Source organism: Artemia franciscana, chromosome 21 (assembly GCF_032884065.1).
Source record: "Artemia franciscana chromosome 21, ASM3288406v1, whole genome shotgun sequence".
Lineage (NCBI taxonomy): Eukaryota > Metazoa > Arthropoda > Branchiopoda > Anostraca > Artemiidae > Artemia > Artemia franciscana.
In genome coordinates this window covers 17,663,205-17,688,350 of record NC_088883.1, presented here as the reverse complement: position 1 = coordinate 17,688,350, position 25,146 = coordinate 17,663,205, and the positions used below count along the sequence as shown (strand labels likewise).

At 36.0% G+C, this 25,146-nt stretch overlaps 1 protein-coding gene across 2 annotated transcripts in view; it reads left to right on the top strand.

The window, feature by feature from the left end:
- Positions 1 to 25,146, top strand: part of LOC136040645 (protein sickie-like) — a 295,044-nt gene that overhangs the window by 96,214 nt on the left and 173,684 nt on the right. The window contains exons 1-2 of one of the 2 annotated variants that reach the window (XM_065724927.1): positions 18,584 to 18,601; positions 21,500 to 21,953. The exons of the other annotated variant lie outside the window; for it this stretch is intronic. Of the exons in view, the coding sequence (XP_065580999.1) occupies positions 21,858 to 21,953 (96 nt within the window). The 5' untranslated portion in view covers positions 18,584 to 18,601; positions 21,500 to 21,857. Of the gene's footprint in view, positions 1 to 18,583; positions 18,602 to 21,499; positions 21,954 to 25,146 lie in introns of those variants that run through there. 2 annotated transcript variants of the gene reach the window in all.

Below are 25,146 nucleotides of genomic sequence, written 5' to 3'. Positions count from 1 at the left end.
GATTCTACGACTTTTAGGGGGTGTTTTCCCTATTTTCTAAAATAAGACAAATTTTCTCAGGCTCGTAACTTTTGATGATAAAAACCAAATGTGATGAAACTAATATGTTTAAAATCAGCATAAAAATCCAATTCCTTTGATGTATATTTTAGCATCAAAATTCCGTTATTTAGAGTTTCGTTTACTATTGAGCCGGGTTGCTCCTTACTACAGTTAATTTACTACAATTACTTTGTAAAGTAATTTACTACAATTACTTATTATTTAATTTCTGTTTGTTTTGTATTCATTTTTATAACAAAGGAAGAAAAAAAATGAGAAAACAAAAATTATATGAAATAAATTGAAACTTTAAGCACTGTAGTAAAAAGGAAAAATTAATCTAGTTTCATGCAAAAAAATATTTCATTTAAGACAATTTCATGCAAAAAACAAGAAGATGTTAAATATAATACATAAAAATCTATTAATTGTTTATATTATGTTTGGTCTTCAATTTTCGTCTTTAGTGTTAAAACATAAACTAGGTTCTGCTCGATAAAGTTCTTAATTTCCCATTTATTTCTTTTAAAAAAATCGCTTTCATTTTGAATTTAAAAATAGTGATTTTATTCAACACGAACTTATAAGGATCAACTGGGTGCTTGTTCAAAAATGGATAGCCTTTTTCATCCTTCACTCCAATCAAAACTAAACGGTAATTTTTGAAATTAATATTCTTTATAACCTAAATTTGCTTTTCTTATTCCCTCGTATATTATTGATTGTTGTTTTAACTTTATTTTTTAATTTCAATTTTGGTGTAGTATTTCTATTTAGTTCTTCTTTTTTCACTTTTTGAAACTATAATTGCTTCTAAGGATTAAAAGTTCATACCATTTTTGATTATGTATTATACACAGGGAAAAATATATAAGTCTGGGATGAGTTTTGTAATATTCAACTTCCTCAAGATAGCTTCCCCTTAGAGAATTGTGGGGAATTAGCGTGTTTCCCTGCAAGCGTCTGTAAATGTTATTACAGTCTTTGAAAACTATTGCTGTCATCCTAATATGTGCCCATAATATTGTTATGTCTTTATATTGTAGCGAGGGTTATAAACGCTGAGTAAGAGAGAGTTTGGCAGCTAAATCAAATTTGAAAATATATTGATTTTTTTTTTAATTGCCCAGGACAGCAAAAATGAAATCTAATCGTTTGAATTAGTAAACTGGAAACAAACACAACAATGTATATTTCATGAAATTAAGAATATAACAAATTAGGCGTTGCCTAATTCAGAAAAAGGAAACGTGGCTGTGAAATCAACTAGCATTTTAGGCCCCGAATATTTTAAAAAGGTTTAACTTTGCTTTGAAAGTGTTGGTGGTCTTTGGGAAACCCCAGATTCTTGATGTTTTGAATTTGTGTGCACGAAACTCTTAGTCAAATTTATAGTTTTGCTTATTTGTTCTAATGACCTAGATTATGCTGATGATTTAAGCATCCTAGATTAAAGTGTGAAGCTCCAGAAGGACTCTTTATTTCAGTATTGGTAAATTTATTGAAAATATTAGCTGGTAATTGCATATTAGGAGTAGATAATAAGGTAGGCAATCACAGCTGGATAAACAACAAAAATGGGACACAAATAAATTTATTAACAGGATGACTGGACGCAATTACGAAAGTAGTGATTGTTGTATTTAGCAAAATCACCAAACGACGAAAATCGTATTTACTTGCCTATTAAAGTGTTCAATCAACTTATCCACATTGAAAATAAATACCACTTACCTATTGAGCAATTCCTCCTATTAAGTAAAATGAAAAAAAAAATTACACAAGTAAAGAGCGATGTTAAGGCCTAAAATAATTAAAACTATTGCTTTGCAGTTTACGCAACAAATAGACCTATCTGCAAAACTGATTAAAAAAAACTCGTAATATTTGCTTATATTCACAGAATTCTAAAAAAATACAGCTCTTTCCTGAGGACACAAAAACGACCCAGTAAAACAGGATTAAGAGCAGAAAAATACTCAAGTTCAGACAGGGAAGGAATCATCCCTTAATAAAACATAAAATGTTAACTAGTTCCTTTTCAGTTTACCGATGTTAATACATTCCTTAATAATATGCAGAAAGTAGGGAATGAACTGGAATAATGCTTTCTTAACAAAACACGCCTTATGAGGAGTGTTTTGTTGTCAATTTGATTAACTTCGCAAAACATACGGCAGAAACACTGACAACAAGTATGGAGAATAAGTTTAAATATTTTTGTGGAGGCAATAAATGTCTTTTATGAATTGACATTCTTTGAATATCAATCCCAGTGATTCGTTACAACAACAAACACAGTCAAGCGATAACAAAGCAGTGTTTAAATAAATACACCTATATGATTAGAAAGTGTATTTCGATTCCCAGCAAACCATTAAGATTCAAATCTGAAAACAATTGCATGACGTTATACGACATATTTCTAAAGTCTGTAGCAAATCAAGCAATCCTTATTATACACTAGCTGTTGGGGTGGCGCTTCGCGCCACCCCAACACCTAGTTGGTGGGGCGCTTCGCGCCCCCCAAGCCCCCCCGCGCGCGTAAGTCGTTACGTGCCATATTAGTTACACGCCATTGTAGTTGTGTCCCTGTGTCCCACCTGTGAATATAGATAGATTTATATATGTGTTTCTAACTACGTAAAAATTGCGAATATACAACATTTTTGGCTTTCCCACTACTGGGAGCTTTCCGTTTCCAATTGCCAGCAATTGATCTGAAAATGTTTGACCAGAGTCATCGTTTTGCAATCGGACACGCATATTTGTAGTTAATTTTAATATTCTTACGTGTGCCCATAAATTAGAATTTTTCAGGCAAGCATTCATTTCGTCTGCAGGAGTTAAACTACGTAATAATTGCGAATATACAACATTCTTGGCTTCCCCATTGTCTGTGCATATACAAAGCCGTATGCATTAATAATGACGTCATATGCAAACGCTCTTTTTACAAACAAACAAACATGCATACACACAACTCGTTTTTATATAGATAGATAGATAGATAGATACAATACAAATTAACTGCGTAAAACTTGCGAATATACAACATTCTTCGCTGTCCAATTGTCGCTGCATATAAATAGATTGTCAGGTTTACCGACCCTCGAACATGCAACGTACAATTGTCCATGGGAAAAACAATCAGTATTAAGATCTATACCACATTTTTCTAATGATTGACCTTGAGCTTTGTTAATGGTGATTGCAAATGCTAATCGAATTGGGAATTGTAATCTTTTAAATTGAAAAGGCAGATCCGTTGGAATCATGGGAATGCGAGGAATAAGAACAGCCTCACCCTCAAAAGGCCCTGTCAAGATTGTGGCCTCTATTAGGTTTTCCATTGTTTTTTTTACGGCAGGTCGCGTGCCATTGCAAAGCTTTGGTGGGTTGATATTTCTTAAAAGTATTATTGGTACGCCTATTTTTAGTTGTAGCACGTGTTGTGGAAACCCTGAAAGATCTATGGAATTTAAAAATTCAGATGGATAATTAACCGCTTCATTTGGTTCCAAAACTGTGTCGACTGACTTGCAAAGGACTGCCTGGTCTCGAATCTTGGTCAAAACAATATTGTTGATTTCGTGGACGTCTATATTTTTGGGTGCGAGAATCGCTCTTTCACTTAGCCATTTATTATTTTTATAATTTTGTAGAATATTCGGAAATACTTTTTCAATCAATTCATTTTTGGACGTCACTAAATTACAGAAATCAGCAGGTAGTTGTATACGTCCTGAAATTGAGTCTATCGTATCATAAATGTCTTTTTGTTCCTACGTTAACTTGGAAATGTTATTTTGTACATACGACAATAGATCACTCGTACTGTAACTTTGTTCACGATCCAATTCTACACATGTCGAAACAGCAGCGATACGGTTAGGTGAAGGCATTCCCAAATCCTGAAGAGGTTTGTTTGCCATACGTACGCACAAATCTTCTATAATAACTAAAGTGTAGTTATAAATTTCTGATGTAAAATCAAAAGTCATATCTGACGTCTCTGACTGTTTTCGATGGAGTACATCTTCGGACATTTTTGACTTATATTTTTCCCATAACTCTGTAGGAGCTGATGGAGAGCAAGTGCACGAATTTGACTTGGGGTTGACGTTTCGCACGCGTCATTGATGCAGTTATCCCAGTGTTGGTCATTCTCCAATAAATTCAGAGCTTGGCATGCACTACGGTAAGTGTCATGTATAGTACCGTTTACAGTTCTCAAATACTCAAAGGATGTCGGACCGGGTACATTCACCAAAAGCAGGCGTAGAAAGAAGCATTCATGTTGATTGGGGTGAACGGAGTAGAGTCTTCCTATCGTGGTATCTTTGAAGATGGTAGGTTGGCCGTAAACCCACTGGTTATCTACTTCGATGGTGGTACCGTTGCCATTGTAGGTTCTTCGGTCATTTTACAATTAGAAATTTCTCTTTCAACGGTCTTCTTACAATTAAAAATTTGTCTTTGAACGATATTCTTAAATACCTGTGTCCTGGTCGTCATTTATATTCCCTGTGTCCCGGTCGTCATTTGTGTCCCGGTATCCCAGTCTGTAATTTCTCTTTGAGTGTCCCGGTCGTTATTTATATTCCCTCTGTCCCGGTCGTCATTTGTGTCCCGGTCTGTAATTTCTCTTTGAGTGTTTTTTCTTTTTAGTATTTTTTAGTTTTTTACATATTTTCTTATTTCAGTTTTCTTTTTCTTCTTTATTTTTCAGCTTCACTATGAAATACATATCGCCGAACCTTTGTTTTTTTTAACTAAAATCTGGTAGGCATTGATGACCTTATCCAAGTCAAAATCCCGAACCCAATCATCATCGCTATCATTTTCAGTTTTGATATGTTTTGACTCTCGCTGTCCAGGTGGATCTTCATCTAACTGCGCGGTTTTGCGTTCTTTAGCCTTAAGCCTGTTTCCTTGCTGTTCTTTTGATATCTCGGCACGCTTTCTTTTCTGACTTTCTTTATCAGCAGCAAGTTTTTTGGCATAGACTCTTTGAGCATCTTCATCGGCTTTTGCCATTGTAAGTTCATCAGTCATTTTAAACTTAAACATTAATAGATTTCTACGTGAACATATATGTCTTAAGTATCTTTAATGACGTCACCGTCATAGTAAAAATGACGGCAACTAACTTCATGACGTCAGTCGACACAGAAACATGACGGCACCTGATCCACAGACAGACAACTTATTTTTATATATACTAGCTGTTGGGGTGGCACTTCGCGCCACCCCAACACCTAGTTTGTGGGGCGCTTCGCGCCCCCCCAAGCCCCCCCGCGCGCGTAAGTCGTTTCGCGCCATATTAGTTACGCGCCATTGTAGTTGTGTCCCTGTGTCCCACCTGTGAATAGAGATAGATATAAATATATGTTTTTAACTTCGTAAAACATGCGAATATACAACATTCTTCGCTGTCCCATTGTCTGTGCATATAAATAGATTGTCAGGTTTACTGACTCTTGAACATGCAACAAATAATTGTTCATGGGAAAAACAATCCGTACTCAGATCTATACCTCATTATTCTAATGATGTGTCCCTGTGTCCCGGTCGTCATTTATATTCCCTGTGTCCCGGTCGTCATTTGTGTCCCGGTGTCCCAGTTTGTAATTTCTCTTTGAGTGTCCCGGTCGTCATTTATATTCCCTGTGTCCCGGTGTCCCGGTCGTCATTTGTGTCCTGGTGTCCCGGTCTGTAATTTCCATTCGAACAATCCCTGTGTCCCGGTCGTCATTTATATATCCCGCCTGTGCCCCCGGCGTCCTCGTTGTAGTTGTGTCCCTGTGTCCCGGTCGTCGTTTATATTCCCTGTGTCCCGGTCGCGATTTGTGTCCGGGTGTCCCAGTCTGTAATTTCTCTTTGAGGTTCCCGGTCGTCACTTATATTCCCTCTGTCTCGGTCGTCATTTGTGCCCCGGTCTGTAATTTCTTTTTGAGTGTTTTTTCTTTTTAGTTTTTTTTTTAGGTTTTTACCTTTTTTCTTTTTTCAGTTTTCTTTTTCTTCTTTATTTTTCAGCGTCACTATGAAGTACATATCGACGAACCTTTGTTTTTTTAACTTAAATCTGGTAGGCATTGATGACCTTATCCAAGTCAAAATCCCAACCATATCATCATCGCTATCATTTTCAGTTTTGATATGTTTTGACTCTCGCTGTCCAGGTGGATTTTCATCTAACTGCGCGGTTTTGCGTTCTTTAGCCTCAAGCCTGTTTCCTTGCTGTTCTTTTGATTCCTCGGCACGCCTTCTTTTTTCACTTTCTCTTTTAGCAGCAAGTCTGCTTTCGCGTTGCTCTGGTAATTCCTCGGCACGCTTTCTTTTCTGACTTTCTCTATCAGCAGCAAGTTTTTTGGCATAGACTCTTTGAGCATCTTCATCGGCTTTTGCCATGGTAAGTTCATCAGTCATTGTAAACTTAAACATTAATAGATTTCTACGTGAACATATGTCTTAAATATCTTGAATGACGTCACCGTCAAAGCAAAAATGACGACAACTAACTTCATGACGTCAGTCGACACAGAAACATGACGTCACCTGATCCACAGACAGACAACTTATTTTTATATATATAGATTTAGTCAGTATGTGTAATTATAATGATGACAAATTTTATACATGCTTTTGATAAGTGCAAACTGCTTTGTCACACGCCTAGGGGATTGAGCCGAAACGATCAAGTTGAATTTTTTTTTGGGGGGGAAGAACTTTGAACTTTATTTTGGGAGACAGAGGTAAAAAAATTACCTGAATTCACAAAAGAGCATAAGGCTGAGCTATTTTTTCTTTTAGGGCTTGTCATCAGACAAGATCGGTTGCTAGTTTTAATTTAAAACGTAATAAAAACCGGCTAATGTTTGGCTTCCGAGTGACCCAGGTTTGTTCCAAACAGTTCGTGGTAACGAACTGTAGTAAGGAGTGACCCGGCTCAATAGTAAACGAAACTCTAAAAAATGGAATTTTGATACCAACAGTTACATCAAAAGAATCGCATTTTAATGCTGATTTTAAATATACAAGTTTCATCAAGATCAGTTATACTCATCAAAAGTTACAAGCCTGAGAAAATTTGCTTCATTTTAGAAAATAGGGGGAAACACCCCCTAAAAGTCATACAATCTTAACAAAAATCACACCATCAGATTCAGCATATCAGAGAACCTTGTTGTAGAAGTTTCAAGCTCCTATCTACAAAAATGTGGAATTTCGCTTTTTTTTTGCCAGATAAATCACGGATGTGTGTTTATTTGTTTTCTTTTTTTTTTTTTTTTTTTTTTTTTTTTTTTTTCCCAGGGGTGATCATATCGACTGAGTGGTCCTAGAATCTTGCGAGAGGGCTCATTCTAACGGAAAATAAAAGTTCTAGTGCCCTTTTTAAGTGACCAAAAACATTGGAGGGCACCTAGGCCCCCTCCCACGCTCATTTGTTCCCCAAAGTCACCAGATCAAAATTCTGACATAGCCATTTTATTCACCATAGTTGAAAAACCTAATAACTATGTCTTTAGGGACGACTTACTCCCCCGCAGTCCCCGTGGGAGGGGCTGCAAGTTGAAAACTTTGACCTTTGTTTACATATAGTAATGGTTACTGGGAAGTGTACAGACGTTTTCAGGGGGATTTTTTTTGGTTTAGGGGGGAGAGTTGAGTGGGGGGTTACGTGGGAGGATATTTCCATGGAGAGACTTCTCATGGTAAAAGAAAATTTCAATGAAGGGGGCGCAGGATTTTCTAGCTTTATTTGAAAAAACAATGAAAAAATAAATATGAAAAGTTTTTTCTACTGAAACTAAGGAGCAGCATTAAAACTTAAAACGAACAAAAACTATTACGCATATGAGGGGTTTACCTCCTCGTTATACCTCACTCTTTCCGCTAAAGTATTTTTAGTAATTTCAACTATTTATTCTATGGCCTTTGTGATTCAGAGGCCATTCTTAAGGAATTGGGACACAATCTAAGCTTTAGTGTAAAGAGCGAGGTATCGACGAGGGTTGAACCCCCTCATATAAGCAATAAAAACAGACGAATATACAAGTTCGTTACGTAAGTTAATTCGTAACTTACATATATTTTTTACCAATGAAAACGTTTGTAAAAAATTAAAAGTTCTAGTTGCTTTTTTAAGTAATTAAAAACTTGAATGCAACTAGGCCTCCTCCTTCGCTTCTTTTTTCTCAAAATCTTCCGATTAATTGCAATTAATTAATATGCAAATTTCGTTTTAATTATTTATGTGCGGAGAGCCAAGATCAAAACATGCATTAATTCAAAAACGTCCAGAGATCAAATAAAAAAAAAACAAGTTTTTCTAACGGTAAGTAAGGAGCAACATTAAAACTTAAAACGAACAGAAATTACTCCGTATTTGAAAGGGACTTTTCCTCCTCCGTTACAAAAACTTGTTTTTTTTATTTAATATCTAAAACGGAGCGTAAAATTGAAAGAGAAACAGATAAAACTCTTGTGAAACTGTAGGTCAGTAAATTTTTCGAAATGCTGTTTTGTTATCTGAGATGCTTGTGGTGTGGTTTTTATTGGTTTCGAATTGCAAATTCAACATTTATACTATTGTCACGTTCTGACTGTGGACAATTGAAACTTGAGGAGTCAGCTGCTTGTTTTTATATAAAAAACTAAACATTTTTAAAATAAAGCAAAAAGCGTATGAAGATGGAAAAGAAAACCCTGATGTTTAGTCACATACTTCTTAGAATTGAAGATTTTCTCCTAATATTGGTTAAAAAGAATTTTGAAAAAAAACTATTTAGTGAAAAAAGTTGCCATTTGAAGCTTTTTCAGGAAAGGTAGTGGTAGCTATTATTTCGATTAACTTTAATAGTAAAAACTTATTGCAAGAACGAATTGATGGGAAATTTAAAAAAAGAACCCTAACCCTTCAGAGATAGTGTTACATCGAAAAAAAAAGTATATCATAGGAATTTTCATGATCAAAGCCCTATACAGAAAAATTATAGTCCCCTACCTATAACAGTAAAATCACTTTTTTGCATGGGAAGCACTGATGTGTCGGTTTTTTTAATGTTTTCCCCCAGGAGCATTCGTATAAAAACCCAGTGGTCGTAGAAAGTAAGGTCAGAGCTCATATGAGCGGAAATGGTATATAGTGCCCTTTTTATTTAGAAGACAAACTAGATCGTACCAGAGTAAAGTTGTGTTTTCTGTCATTTTGTATCACAAAGCATTGATTTTTGCCCAAAGAGAATCAAAATACCAAGGAATTTAAATTCTAACATAAGCTGTCGATTTTTCATGGTTTGAAACCTAAACTAGGGGTTCTGAGCTTCTTATCTGGAAAAAAAGGCTCTAAGGTATGACGTGAATGCCGATTTTGCCTGGGTTCCGTGGGTTCATAAATCGTCAGATAACATCCTTTTCCAAGTCTTTTTTGCAAGGCGCAAATAACCTGTAACAAAAAACCGTAGGATAATTGCATTACGTAAAAAATATTTTTATACATAAAAAATAAAACATAAAAAATATTTTACGTTTAACAGGCTGTGGTAACCCAAGACAAGAAAATTAAACAATTTGTGCTAAATCAAGATCGATCTATAGAGGGTTTTTCACCCTCTTGTTCCTTCTACGAAGGATGTTGGTTTTGGCTCCTTATCCTTTCCCGAAAGATTCTGAAGTGGCAACTCTGCCTAGTCAGCTTAGAAGAATGCAGGGAAAATGTAAAAGAATTAACAGCAAATATATACGGCCAGTGTAACTTCTTCTTAAGGGTCACAAGTAACGAATTTAGAATCTCACAAAAAAAAATCATCTCTACTTCAAAATGTAGTAGCATTGTACTACCAGAGGCATTATTTCCTTTTACCTGACGCTGTTCCCTTTATCTGATGCTGAAATTTCCGATTGCGCCACATAAGCCTTCCATTCCGACCTTAAGCGCGAGGATTGGAATAAGGGAGGGGGGTATTCAACTGTCAGTGGCATCCAGGGTCACAAGACCCGATAAAACACTTAGGAAAAGAAGAGTTCAAAAAAAGAAAATAAAATCTGCCTATGTAATTGGTAAGTTTTATAACCAATCTTTTACAGTTTATACTACGTAATCAGATTGTTTCCAGTAATTAGGGGGAATACTTATTTTTGTTTTGTTTTTCTTTTATTTTGTTTTTCGAGTATTGCATACAATTTTCTTATGTGTTCCCTTGAATTCGATCTGAGCATCGAGATTCGGAGTCGATGACAGTAGGTGAAGCAATAACTTCAAATACCAAAAATACTACGACCTAAAACGTCTAGTATCGCGGCACTGTAAAGAATTGAATAAACAAACCAGAAACACAGCATGATCGAAGAAAGTTGAAATTTTTCCATATATCCATTCTATTATGTTTGCCTCAATTGACAATTATTTCTGAATAATAAACTATTATCTGTTTTCATGAGTCATCTACTAGCTTGCTACACATTATTGCGATGATTGAACAAACGGAGATGCAAACCCATGTAAAAATATAACAACTGGAATTATGAAGTACTTAAAAAAATAATAACAATAACGTGAACAGTCAGAGAACACCTAAGACTGTCGAAAGCTTTCCTTTGTAGAAGTGCCATCTGTTAAAACTGCTGTCGAAGTTACTGTCGGATTCAATGCAGCTTTTTGTGTTAAATTCAGCTTTAGAAAGCTTGTATTTCTGCTTAAAATTTCCTTTGATCGGAGCAACCACCGATCCATTTTAAGGCAATCAATATATCAAAATATTTGCCTTGGGCCAAACTAATTAAAAAGTGATCAAACCTTGGGATATTGGATAAACAATATGACTAAAAGGAAGGGGATCGGGAGTTTTGAACACCACCTTTAAAATATGGAGATTATAATGAGGCGTAAATGAATATACCAAGATTGGCACACGTATACTAAGTTATTTTGGAAGGGACTAGTAAACTCAAAAAGAGGTGAATTGCAAGAAAAATATTTTAAAATTGTAAATATCATTGGATTTGAGGACAAGGGCGCAATTTCCTGATGCCTCAGACTTAGACGTCTTATAACTTTAAAAGTGTAAAGGCTGTTTGTTTTCACCAAATTATATTTACGATCTCTTCGGCCCTCTTAAAAACCCTCGTCCCAAAGACATAGATTAGTGTCCTAAAATATGTCCGTCTTAAAAGCTTTTTAAAATCAATACACTTTCTCCCTTGGGACCTCGTGATAAGAACTTTGAACAGGCTTTTCAGCCTTCTTTAAATTCAGGCCTAGTTTCTTTGGATCTAAAAACCTCGCTTACATCTTGAGATTACATAAAATTAAAACAGATCAAAAAGAGGCGAAGATGGCCTAATTTAGTTCCGAGTTCTTCAATGTTTCTTTAGAGAAATCTTCTCAGTTCAGCATCATACGCTCAGGCCGTCTGTCATACGCGTTGCTAACAAAAAGGAATTAAACATATTCTGGGATCCAAATCATAGTCAACATGACAGCCTGGCCTAGTCAAAAGTGATCTATGTCTTCAGTATATTATTAGTAAACTTGTTATTCCTGGCGTCATCATTTTAAACATAAAATTACAGAAAACTCGATAAGGGCTCAGAAAGCACTGAAGAGGGTTATAGATTATGATAACTGGTAGCCTTATTCAGAAACAAAACTGATTTGAGGTACACTCCCCCCCCTCTTATTGATAAAATTATTGCACAGAAGTCCTCAGGGCCCCACATTGAATCGGGTTAGAATGTCATGATGGCCAATTGAAAAACGTGCTTCCAGAGCCAGCAAGATTATACACCAAATTATAAAACGGAGGGCACCAAATTATGGAAAATGCCCCATCTAAGAAAGATTACTTCATGACGACATTTTAGTTGAAAGGTGGATATTCTAAATTTGTATCTTGCTTAATCCTTGTTTAAATCAGACCTATGAAAGAATATTCTCTCTTTATGTTCACTCCACGTCAAAAAATGTTCACTCTATATGTGGGAGTTGACCTCCTTCCCCACAGTACCCCACCCTCCTTCAAAACTTTGTATATATATATGCTTGGTGCACATCTTTCAGCTTTAGGGATTGTTCAGAACGCGTAGGTTAATCATTATGGTTACAGCAATGGCAGCAACCTAGCAAAAAAAGAGCCGTGACCCATAGTAACGGAACGTTTCAAAACCTGTTTTGGAAAAATGTCTAGTGAAAAAATTATTCATTTATGCAGGAACGGTAACTATTATTTCTGTTTATAGTAACAGTAAAAATTTACTGTGAAAACAAGTATATGAAATTTCGGAAAAAAGTGCTTGTACCCCCCTCCCCCCAAAAAACTGATGGCGAACCAAAACAGAAAGGGAATCATCGAAATCATCACGGTCGAAAATTCTTCACTAGAGGTTTTCAGTCTCACATTTAAAAATATGAGAAAATCATATTCAGTTCATGTATCACAGGTGTCCCTTTTGAACTGGTGCCCCTTGGAATGTTACTTTTTCAATTACAGTACAATAATTTTATTTAATAATTAATTTAAAAATTAATTCAATTTTTATTTGTTATAACATCAATAACAACGCAGCAAAGAAAAATGACGTCCCTCAAATGGGAAAAAATTTCCTCGTGAATATTATCTTAAATATTCACCTTCATACCTTGAATCTTAATAGTACGAGTGTAATAGTAGTAGTAGTAACAGTAATGTTGTATTTGTAGTAGTAGTAGTGGTAGTAACGGTAGTAGCAGCAGTATTAATAGCAGTACTAGTATACACATCTTACTTATGGCCAGTTGAATATTCGCCATAATGTGCTGAAAGTTTCAACTTGATATGGTAAGCCGTTCCGAAGATATTGTTGATACACCCTTTCGAAAATCTATATGCACAAAATATGTTGTTTTTTTTTAGTTTAACTTTCCCCTCAACGCTTCCTCAAATTTTTACTTGAATACCCTCAGCCATAGTAGTACTGTAGCCATGTAGCCATTTAGGTGGTTGTAAAGGCAGTTGTGGTAGTAGTAGTAGCAGTAATTGTTGTATTAGTTTTAGTAGTAGTAGTAGTAGTAACATTAATAATAATAGTAACAGTAATAGTAGTAGTAGCAGTATTAGTAGTAGTAGCATGCAAAAATTGCCTGTTTGACTAATTGATCATCCCCCTTATCATTTCCTGGAATTTCCAAATTATTAACCTCAGTCATCTTTTAGTAACGCCCTTTTTACAACCCGTGTAAACATAATATGTTGGTCATAAGCACAACCCCTTCATGATGCTCCGGAGGTTTCATCTTGATACGGTAAGCCGCTCCAAAAAGTATTGCTGATACACCCCTATGACCCTCTTTTGACACCCTTTTCATCCTAATATTCGTAGCCTTAGAAGTAGTTGAAACAGAATTAGTAGTTTAATAAGTTTGGTATAAGCAACAGTATTAATTGCAGTGGTAGCATGTACCTGTTGCCTTTTAGACAACTGAACAGTCCCCTTATGATGCCCCAAAGTTTTATCTTGGTACGGTAAGTCGCTCCAAAAATGCTGCTGTTACGCCTTTTTGACAATTTGCATACACATAGTTTGTTTTGATTTAGTTCACCTTTCCCCTTGCATTTCCTCATATTTTCATTTCTATATCCTTCAGCTTGGTAGTGCTCGCTACAGAAGAAGTAGTTTAGTAGCAGTAATAGTATCAGTTGTTGTAGCTGTAGTAGCAGTGGTGGTTGTAGTAATAGTAATGTGAAAATATTGCCTTTTTGGTCTATTGATCATCTCCCTTATTATCTCCTGTAAGTTCCTAATTAATCTACACAGGCATTCCCAAGTTAAGCCCTTTTGACAACCCGTATGCACATAACGTGCTTTAATGTTGCTCCTCACTCCCCTCCACAGTTTCTGAAAAGCTAATCTGAATGTCTTTCGTCTTTTTGGAAAGTAAAGATCAAATGCATCCACCTTTCTCAATAACATATACTATATGTAAACAATGGACGAATTGCTTAAATTATAACCTTATCCTGAAGGCTATTGGGAAGGAGGGTTGCATCCCCGAAGACATAATTTCTGGACCTTTTAACTATGCTGACCAAAATAGCTATCTCAGAATTTTGATTGGATGCTTGTGGGCTAATGACGGACTTGGGGGTGGGATGCTCACGAATCACTTTTGACTTTTAAAAAAGGAACTAGAACTTTCAATTTCTAATCGAATAAGTTCCTTTCGAAATGTCAACGACAACTCCTTCTGTACAAAGTGGTTTGGTCAGACAGTGCCTTGGTCTGAGTGTGTGATAGCACTCTACATGTATAGCGTGTTCTGAGCACGCACGAATTGTGTTTTATTATGGTCAGCACCCTTCTCCAAAGCTATTGGGGGGGAGTATATCCCCATAGGCATAGTTATTTGAGCTTTTGACTATTTTGAACAAGATGGTCTTTTTTTATTTTGGCTTGGGATTAAAAAGGCATGGGAGGGGACTAGTGTCCTCCAATCACTTTTCAACATCCCCCAAAACATGTCCCGAAAGTTTCTATCTAATTACCTCAGGTGTTCTCAAAATGCTTCAGTTCCATCTATTTAATAAACTGGATGCACAGAGTGCCTTTTGATTTAGTATAGCATACCCCTCAAAATTCTCCAAGGTTTCGCCTTGATGCCCTTAGTCTCTCCAGACAAACAAGGAATAAAATATTTCCTTTTTCCGTAATGTAAATCCTGCATCTAAACAATAAGAAAATTGCATAATTTACAAGCCATGGTCTGGGGCTATGGGGTTGAGGCATTCCTGTAAATAAAGCTATTAGACCTTTTTAGTGAATGAAGTGACAATTCCAAAATTTTGATCAGTGTTGAGCAGAGGGACACCCAAAAAGAGCAATGAGGGGAGGGTCTGGTTACCCTAAAATCTCTCTTCAATATCGCCAAAACATATCTTGAAATTTTGAACTTAATAACCTCAGTCATTTTTTTAAATATTGCTGATATTCTCTTTTAACAAACAGTAATCATAGGAAGTGTTTTGATTACGTTCGGCATCCCCTCAACCCCGGGATCAAACATGCTCTCTTTTCCAATAAAAACCCTTATATGTTAACAATAGGCGAATGGCATAATATACAACCCTCGTCCGGATGCTGGGGAGATGTGTGTCAACCCTGGAGGAGTAGTTATTTGATCTTTGAAGCATTTTGAACAAAATGGCCATCTCAAAATTTTGATCTGTTGCTTTTGGTTAGAAAACGCATTATGGAGGGAGGGGGGCTGGTTGTCCTTTGATCACTTCTGAGTATCAACAAGGGCAATAGACCTTTCGATTTCCAATCAAAGTTTATACGACCGCCCTTTCCATAAAAACCTTATGGGTTAACAATAAGAAACTTGCAAACCTGTAGCCCTTGCCTGGGGGTTAGGGGGGGGGGGTTAAACACGGAACTATAGCTATTTGGCTGTTGGATTGTTTTTAAGAAAAGGATATCTAACAATTTTGACTGAGGCCTCCTCCAAAGTGTATAGACAACCCCTTTCATAAAACCTTACATGCCCCCGAGGCATAACTTACGATCTTTGTCCCGAGGCATTGGGAGGTTGTATCAACCCTTGTTATGTGATCTTTGGACTATTTTGAACAAAATGGTTATCTCAAAATTTTCATCGGAAGCATTTGGGAGGAGGAGGGAGGGCGAGAGGGTCTGGTTACCTTCCCATCAATTTTGAATCTTAAAAAGAGAACTAGAACTTTGGATTTCAAATAACAAATTCATTCATTAGACAGAGAAAACTATAACACAATCTCTGGATGTTTTGGTTGCATACACAGTGGTCGTTTTTTAGTTTATCTGCTGAGGATAACCACTGTGCATGTATATACCCGAAATATCCAAAGATTTGTTATTCTTTTCACTGTCTAGTGAAAGGATTTGCCCTGTTAAACTTTTGTTTGTACGTCATGGAAGGGCAGTGTAGTCCTCGAAAATACCTGCTTTAAACTCCTGAGCCCTTGATGAAATTTGGTCTAATGCCCAAGAAATCAACATCCGAGACATTTCTTTTTAGGTTCATTTCAATCATAGATATTTCAATGTGGTTGTGCTATGTACATATTAAATAAATTATATTTGATATCCAATCAAAACTGTAGTTGGAGCGTTCTAAAACATAACATATTATATAGCGAGGATGTGTCACCAAATACGTCAAATAAATGTTTTGCAAAAGGTGTTGCATAGCAACCTAGGTTGGTATTTAGGGGTTTTGAGAATGATTGTTGATTTGAAGAAGGGGGAATGTACCTACTTTCCTTCTAAAACTTGGATGTTGGGGGGGGGGTGGACGGTTCTGGAAGGACTCTGTGGCCACCTTTGTTTTCCATTTATACAGATTGAATATCCTTTTGTGATTCAGGCTCAATAAAACCTTTCATCTAAAAGCTTGTCTTGGGATAGATAATGGGATAGACTGCAGGATAGATGTAAATAGGATAGAATAATAGGATAGATATAAATAATAGGATAGATATAAATAATAATAGGATCGATATAAATAATAGGATAGAATAATAAATGGGATATAAATAGGATAGATATAAATGGGATAGACTGCAGGGTGCTTAAGGGGTTCAAGGGCACAAAGCCCTCAAGGGGCTTAAGGGCATTATGTGCTTCCACAAATGGGAATTTAAATCCTCGAGTGATTCTGCTTCAAACGAAGTGCAACATCCCTACCTTCGGACAAAAGTTCTACCTTTCTATGAAGAGAGCATCAACCCAAATTCGGTCCATTATTTGTATTTTTTTTTACCTTTATTTATAAATGGTAAGGCAGTACGGTCTACTGCCTTACCATTTATTCATATAATCACCATTATTCATATAAATTTATTCGTATAAATCACCATCAAAAATAAAAATTAATAACAATTCTTAGTACCGTTAAATGGAAATGTTATTTAGAAAATTGGACATTTTTCTACAGTCAGAACTGGTAATAAGTTGATGAATTGTTGCCAATTTTCAATATGATTTTAAGTCAAGTTTTACTTTTAAACAAAGAAGATTGTATTTTTTGTTGTCATTTAGTGCTATTACTACTGTTACTGACAACCCATCGCAGAACAAACCCAAATGAAGCAATACAGATGGTACGCTCCTCTCTCCTTGCTTCGTTTAAAAGCTTATTCTTTACCCCCTCCATGAAGCTATTGTTCCCTCTAATTATTTCATATGGTTTTTTCTGCGCTGTTCAATGAAGTCCTACTTTTTGTTTGGCGCCAGGGTAAGCAGCACAGAAGCAACACTGAAGCAACATGCTCCTCTCCACCATAGAGAAATTTGCTACGTTTAAATTCTTATCCTTTACCTTCTTCATGAAATTCTTGTTTCCACAGATTTTTTCTTATGGCCTTTTCCCATCTTGTTCAATAACGTCTTTTTCTTTTGTTTAACCCCAGCTGGTTTGCGGAAAAATATTATTCTTGTCCTCCTAGCATCCTTCATTCATAAAATGTAACCTAATCATCTCAATAATTCTTTCATTATAGCCCCAGACATTGGGATATATATACGGCTGTTCAAACGAACACCTAAAATTGTCCGCACTTAACTCCTCTGTAAAAATCTATATATTTCCCTTGATCTTTTGGAGCCTAACGTTTCAAATCCAGAAGATAAGGTAAAGGCAATGAATACGGCATTAGACTTTGCAGTCCATATCGGCGGTGCAGACACTGTTTCATAGCCCTTCAGCAAGGAAGCGTAATGGGGGGGGGGCTGGAGTCCATCCACCCTTTACTCTCGCACACCCTTCCTGTTTACCTTCACCAGATTTCTCCAGTTACCCATTTAGAGCTGCGTTGATTCTGGCTGGGCTTATAGAGTCGCGCCACTTACCCCCGTTTCAAACCAAATAACTAGCGTCACCAGGACTCGAACCCCTGTCCTCAAGGTCAAAGGATTCCAAATCTAGCGTTCCATACCTAACCCACTTTCAATCAATACCTAACCACTATCATTGTCATGGCTTCTTGTTTCCTATTCCTATTTCTAGCACTTATTATCCTCCACGTCATAACTTCTATTCCATATAACAGCCATCGCTTGACTTGACTATTGGCTTTCTCCTATAGCTATGGGCTGCAAAACCCTTTTTTTATTCTTAGTTGTTTGTTTTTCTTGTTTTTCTATCTTTTCTTAGTTTTTTTTTGAATTTCAAACGACCATAGCGCATAATTTTGTTGTCATATTCAATTTACCTCGTGCGTTAACCATGTTTTCAAAAGACTCATTTATAAATTATGAATGAACAAGAATGTGTTTACCACTTAAGGGTAATGAACTTGAAATTTAATTTTCTAGATATGGGAAAGACATTCTTTGGCAAGAAATTGCAATGCTGGTATCTCTAGAATTTCCACTCTATCCTCCTTACCACAGGGAGACGTTTCTAAGTTTGTCCCCGAAACGTGAAGGAAATTCCTTCATGGCGGAAATTTCTAGTCGCGTGCCAAAGTGTGGATGAGTATATTGTGTCTCGATGCTTCGATAATTAAATGAATTTCATCTTGGGTCTACACAGCGATTAGTATGTGCAAAGTCTGTGGGTTTTAAAGTGTTGTAAAAAGTTGGATAGCAAATTTGAGTAAGGTGCTTGTTTAGCTGTGAAATTGTGAAATTCTACTATGATAATTTTTCTGACTCTGAGCCGTCGGTCTTCATATATTTTACACTGAGGATAATAGAAATGGAGGAAGTAATATATAAAAACAACTAATGGGGTTAATGCTGAGAGATGACTGCCCATAAATTCGTGTTCTATATCTCGGAAAATAAATAATTTTTTGAAGCAACAGCTTCATTATTTGAATTAGTGCCAGAAAAGTCAAATTACGAGCGATGATATTTTTATATTTACATATCGGGGGGCGGGCAAATGCTTGTGTAAATAAATTTTGGTTAGATGCTTCGTCAATTTCATATACTTCTTTTAGGGTCTATACCAAAATTAGGAGGCATTCGGTCACTCGCAAAGATTTACGAATATCTACGGATGGGGATGAATATTTTTTCAATTTTTTGAACGAAAATGCTAGAAGAGGCATTTCTTTTTAAGCCTAGCAGCAATAGGCCTCCTCCCTGCCCCTTCCAATTGGCAACCCTGTATAAAGTTGTGGCTTGTATAGTTTTAAATGTTAGATTGCCAATGGAATTGGTTGTTTTTTTCTTTTTCATTGCCGAAAAAAATTGTGACAAATTGTGAAAAATGATCACAACGTTGGTTTAATTATATTCAGTTGTAGTTTTACTAGAACAGATAATGGACCAGCGTCCCTAAATAGAATCACGTGAATCCTGGACGGTAGCCACTTGATAATTTTTAGTTTTAATAAGATGGATTGGTGTGCCAAGATGTGAATGAACAGATTTTAGGGTGGTTTTGCAAATGCTGGGGAAATGTAACTCGATAATTCCTAGTGTCCTTGAAGATAATTTTTTTGTGGAAATATTTACTTAATTGCAAACATTTCCAACGCAAAATGCTCATTTTTAGAAAAATATTTTAAGAAAATATTAAGGAAATGCAAGTGCTTTAAAATCTTAAATTTCACGGAAGAGCCGTTTTGCAGGGAAGTTTTCGATTACAACATACTAAGCAAATTATTCAAAACTTGGATATTTGTTGGTAAAAATTGAAAAAAAAAATTCAGAGTGTGTTGTTTCAGCCTCATGAAATTATTTTAAAAACAAAATAAAGAGCAAAAGCAATCAGGACTGAGGGCAAACCTAGATAACTCTCACATTGAGTCATCAACAGGAACTTCATTTTGACAGCCTTTTGGAGGTATTCTGGCTTAATAGCGATCTCCGTTGATAGTTGATCCGTTGAGATCCGTTGATCTCAGGGTCTGAGATTATGAAGGGGGCTGAAAGCTGCATAAACACTTTATATTTTTCTTTGCAGCCCGCAAGCTGCTTACTATAGAATAGACGTAACGGAAGAGCCAATGACACTAAATTTTGTTATCTCAGAGGTTAATTTTACGTAGGTTCATAGTCACCCTAAGTTGAAGGTTTGACGCCCCTCTATGGCTATTGATTTCGTATGAATTACCTTATTTGCACAATAGTACATCTGAATGGTTTCCTGGTGTCGAAAAATTGGCCAAATTAATCAGATTTCTTGGTTCAGCTGTTCTTACTGACAATCCAACGTTCTTAAAATTATATGCTTTAGTGTTAAGGATTAACAGTTGACTAGGTGTACGTTCCAGCCTCGAAAACAAAATTTAATGTCTAATAAAACTTTAATTGTTTGTTTCAGATGAGAGCGAAACTAATTTTTTTATCGAAAATTAACTTCGTATTAAATTCTGTATTAAATTTGCATCAATACGTTTAACTAGCAAGGTTAGTGTATTATCTTCTGTGCGCGATTATCATCAAATTGAGAAAAATGGAGGCAAATGACCGAATTTGTTAGAATTTATGAGGCATTGACACTCCCATTTTTCATATTTTATCTTCACTCATTAAAACTATTCATTTTTTAAAAATGATTATAATACGTATTAAGAAATTATTTAATAAACCACTTCAGGCTCACTATTAATTTATCCTAAATTTGAAGCAAATAGCTTACGCATTAAATTAAAATTCCCACCGGGAACATACTCTAGAACTTGTTTTGTATTAGAAGGTAATGGCACATGTATATATACTAGTACCCTTGGAAGGGCGTAGGAACAATTCCTTCGAGAAATTTGTTTGGAGGACCCTCCACATCAGAAAACTGTTAAGAAAAAAAACGCAATCTCTAAATTTTTTTGACCTGCCTGTCTTTGGGATGTTCCCTTTCATATATATATATATATATATATATATATATATATATATATATATATATATATATATATATATATATATATATATATATATATATATATATATATATATATATATATATATATATATATATATATATATATATATATATATATATATATATATATATATATATATATATATATATATATATATATATATATATATATATATATATATATATATATATATATATATATATATATATATATATATATATATATTTATATATATGCATATATTTGAATAGAGATTCCCAACCTTTTCCAAGCAGGGATTCCTAATCTTTTCCAATTTCCGTAACCTTTTTAATCGTTTAACACGATTTTTCAAGCCTTTAAGGATAGACCGAATGATCTTTGTAGAAACATAGAAACACTGCAACTCCTAAACCATCCTCCAGAAATCATTTCCTGCACACCCAGCGATTAGTGTGTAAACCCCCCCACCCACCCCCATTGCTATCTGTCAGCCCCTGATTTTAATCGACCGTTGATTGGCCAAAAACAGAATTTTCAATATAATTTTTCAGAGTTTAGTGTGATGGGATTATTAAGAAACATTTTTCGGTCTTTCTCCTTTCATAAATTCCCCATTTCAGATGAAAATAATGTTGAAATCAGGTGGCTCATTGAAAAATCAAAGATCTTGCAAATTTTTCACTTTTTCGAACTCGTCAAGCTAATTCTTAGATAAAAGTGTGGTCACAGAGGTGAATTTTGAACATAATAATACACATGCTCTGGAAAAGGCTTGTTATTTTTAAAGGTGTAACGTATTTTTTGACCAGATTCACTTTGCAACTTTCAATTTCTACTGAAGGCGCGTTGTGAATTATTGTGCATGGTTTACAAAACCTATTTTACAAATACCGTTACATTAATGGAATATTTGAGTCTAAAAGAACTTCGGGTTGTTTATGCTAACCAGGCGTAAAATTTAATTTGTACACCTCAAATATGGCTTGTATACGTGGTGGTAAGACCGGACAAGGCTCTGCTGATGGATTGAACCAAATCGGGAAGAAAGTTGGAAGTCCAAAATCTATAATTCAGGTATAACTGTTTACTTTTTAAATCCAAGTCCTTTATAGCAAGAACTTAGCCAGGCGAGATTATTTTCTTTTCCACGTTTATTTAATAGCAGGTTTGGTAAGTAGCTTTTGTATTAGGTTATATCTCTACTCTCTCTCTCCCTCTCTCTCTCTCTCTCTCTCTCTCTCTCTCTCTCTCTCTCTCCCCACTCCTCTCTCTCTTTCTCTGCGGAGGTTGCCACCTCCTCAACACCTTGCTCTTCGCGTCAAAGTTCTTAGTAGTTTTAATAAAGCGTATTATTGTTCTAATTAAACGACCCTTGTGTTTCAAGAGTCGTTACTAAAGAATGGAGATAAAATTCAAACTTTATCATAAATAGTGAGGTGGGGGCATTCCCTCTCATATACGTAATCACTTCTGTTCGTTTTGAGTCTTATTGGTGTCCCTTACTTTCAGTTAGGAGCTTTTACTGAATTTTTATAATTTAATTTCTGATCGCTTTTTATATAATGCGAAGAAATCTAGCTGCATATCCAGTGAAAGATAATCCAATCCTCTAGACAATCCAATTCATGGGAGGGGGGAAATTACCCTGGACCATTACCTCTAACATCTCCAAACATAAAATTGAATCGACAAAGAGAAAGTAAGACAAATAAAAAGAAATTCGTTTAGGGATTTTGGCAAATCTCCCCGATGTTATATCCCTTGGAAAGTTCACCCCCTGTAAAATTCCTTCCCCATAGAAAATTCTCCCCATGAAAAATCTCGCAGCGTAAAATTCACCCTTACCTTCCATCCGAAAATGTATGCACACTTTCTAACAACAAATACTATACGTACAAAATGGCAAACTTTTACAACTTAACTACCTATCTTCAGGGGTTGGGGGTCATTATATCTCCAAAGGTATAGTTACCGGACCTCTCAACTATGCTGAACAAAATGGCAGTCTCAAAGTTTTGATCGGATGAATTTGGCAAAAAAGGACATGGAACGGGGCTAGTTACCCTCCAATCTTTTTGGTCGCTTAAAAAGGGCACTAGAACTTCTATTTTTCGTTCAAATGAGCCCTTTCTTATGTTCTATAACCGCTGATTTGGTACAATCACTCCAGGGAAAAAATTAACATAAAAACAAGCAAAAACATGAACACATATTCATGATCTTTTTTTCTGGGAAAGAAAAAAAAATTACACATCTACGATTCTCTGATACGCTGAATCTGATAGTGGAATTTTCACTAAGATTTTTTGACTTTTAGAGGGTGTTCCCCACTTTTTCGAAATCAGGCAAATTTTCTCAGGCTCGTAACCTTTGATGTATAACACTAAACTTAATGAAAATCTATTTGGAATCAGAATAATAAGCCGATTCTTTCGCTATATCTGTTCCGTTTTTAGAGTTTCTGAGTATCAAAATTCCGTTTTTTTAGAAGTTTAGTTGTTACTGAGCTCCGTCAGTCCTTACTTACAGTTCGTTACCACGAACTCTTTGATTGGTAGTAGTTTTTCCTCGTTTTAAGTTTGAATTAAATAAAAAAATAAGTTTTGTTAACTGCAAGTAAGGAGCAACATTAAAACTTAAAACGAACAGAAATAGTTCCGTATATGGAAGGAGTTGTCCCCTCCTCAACGCCTCGCTCTTTACGCTAAAGCTCTTTTATTTTTTTAAGAAGTAGAGTTATGACAGAGTCAAGCTTTAGCGTAAAGAGCGAGGTGATGGGACGACCTTGATAAAACAAAGGGGCGAGGAGGCCTAGTTGCCCTCCAATTTTTGGTTGCTTAAAAATGCAATTAGAACTTATTATTTTTTTACGAAGGTTTTTGTTAGTAATAGATATACGTAATTTACGAGTTAACTTACGTAATGAGCTTCTATATTTGTGTATTTTTATTACGTACTAGCTGTTGGGGTGGCGGTTCAAGCCACCCTATCACCTACTTGGTGGGGGCACTTCGCGCCCCCACCAATCCCAAGCCTCCCCGCGCGCGTAAGTCGTTACGCGCCATATTAGTTACGCGCCATTGTAGTTGTGTCCCTGTGTCCCACTTGTGAACATAGATAGATATATATATGTTTTTAACTACGTAAAACTTGCGAATAATACAACATTCTTCGCTGTCCCATTGTCTCTGCATATAAATAGATTGTCAGGTTTACCGACTCTTGAGCATGCAACATATAATTGTCCATGGGAAAAACAATCCGTATTCAGATCTATACCTCATTATTCTAATGATTGCCCTTGAGCTTTGTTGATGGTGATTGCTAATCGAACATTCCCTGTGTCCAGGTCGTCATTTATATATCCCCCCTGTGTCCCCTGTCGTCCCCGTTGTTGTAGTGTCCCTGTGTCCCGGTCGTCATTTATATTCCCTGTGTAACGGTCGTCATTTGTGTCCCGGTGTCCCAGTCTGTAATTTCTCTTTGAGTGTCCCGGTCGTCATTTATATTCCCTGTGTCCCGGTGTCTCGGTCATCATTTGTGTCCCGGTGTCCCGGTCTGTAATTTCGTCAGTCGACAAACAACTTCATGACGGCATAATGCTCAATCCTTATAATGACGTCAGTCGACAAACACGACGTCAGTCGACTCGACAAATATGACGTCAGTCAACAGTCGACAAACTTGACGTCAGTACACAATCAACTTATCTATATATATAAAAATAAGTTTTGTGCGTTGTGTGTTGTCTGACGTCATGCATGTTTGTCGACTGACGTCATTATAAGGATTGAGCATTATGCCGTCATGAAGTTGTTTGTCGACTCATGTCATGTTTGTCGACTGACGAAATTACAGACCGGGACACCGGGACACAAATGACGACCGGGACACAGGGAATATAAATGACGACCGGGACACCGGGACACAAATGACGACCAGGACACAGGGAATATAAATGACGACCGGGACACTCAAAGAGAAATTACAGACTGGGACACCGGGACACAAATTGTTGCTTGAAATTTATACAATAGGGTGCTCTGATTAAGATTCTATGGCTTTTAGAGGCAAATTTTAAAAATCTAAAATAAGCCAAATTTTCTCAGGCTCGTAATTTTTTGATGGGTAAAACTAAACTTGATGAAACTTATATATTTATAATCAGCATCAAAATGTGATTCTTTTGATGTTACTATTGTTATTTAGCCGGGTCGCTCCTTACTACAGTTCGTTACCACGAACTGCTTGATTGTTATATGACTTT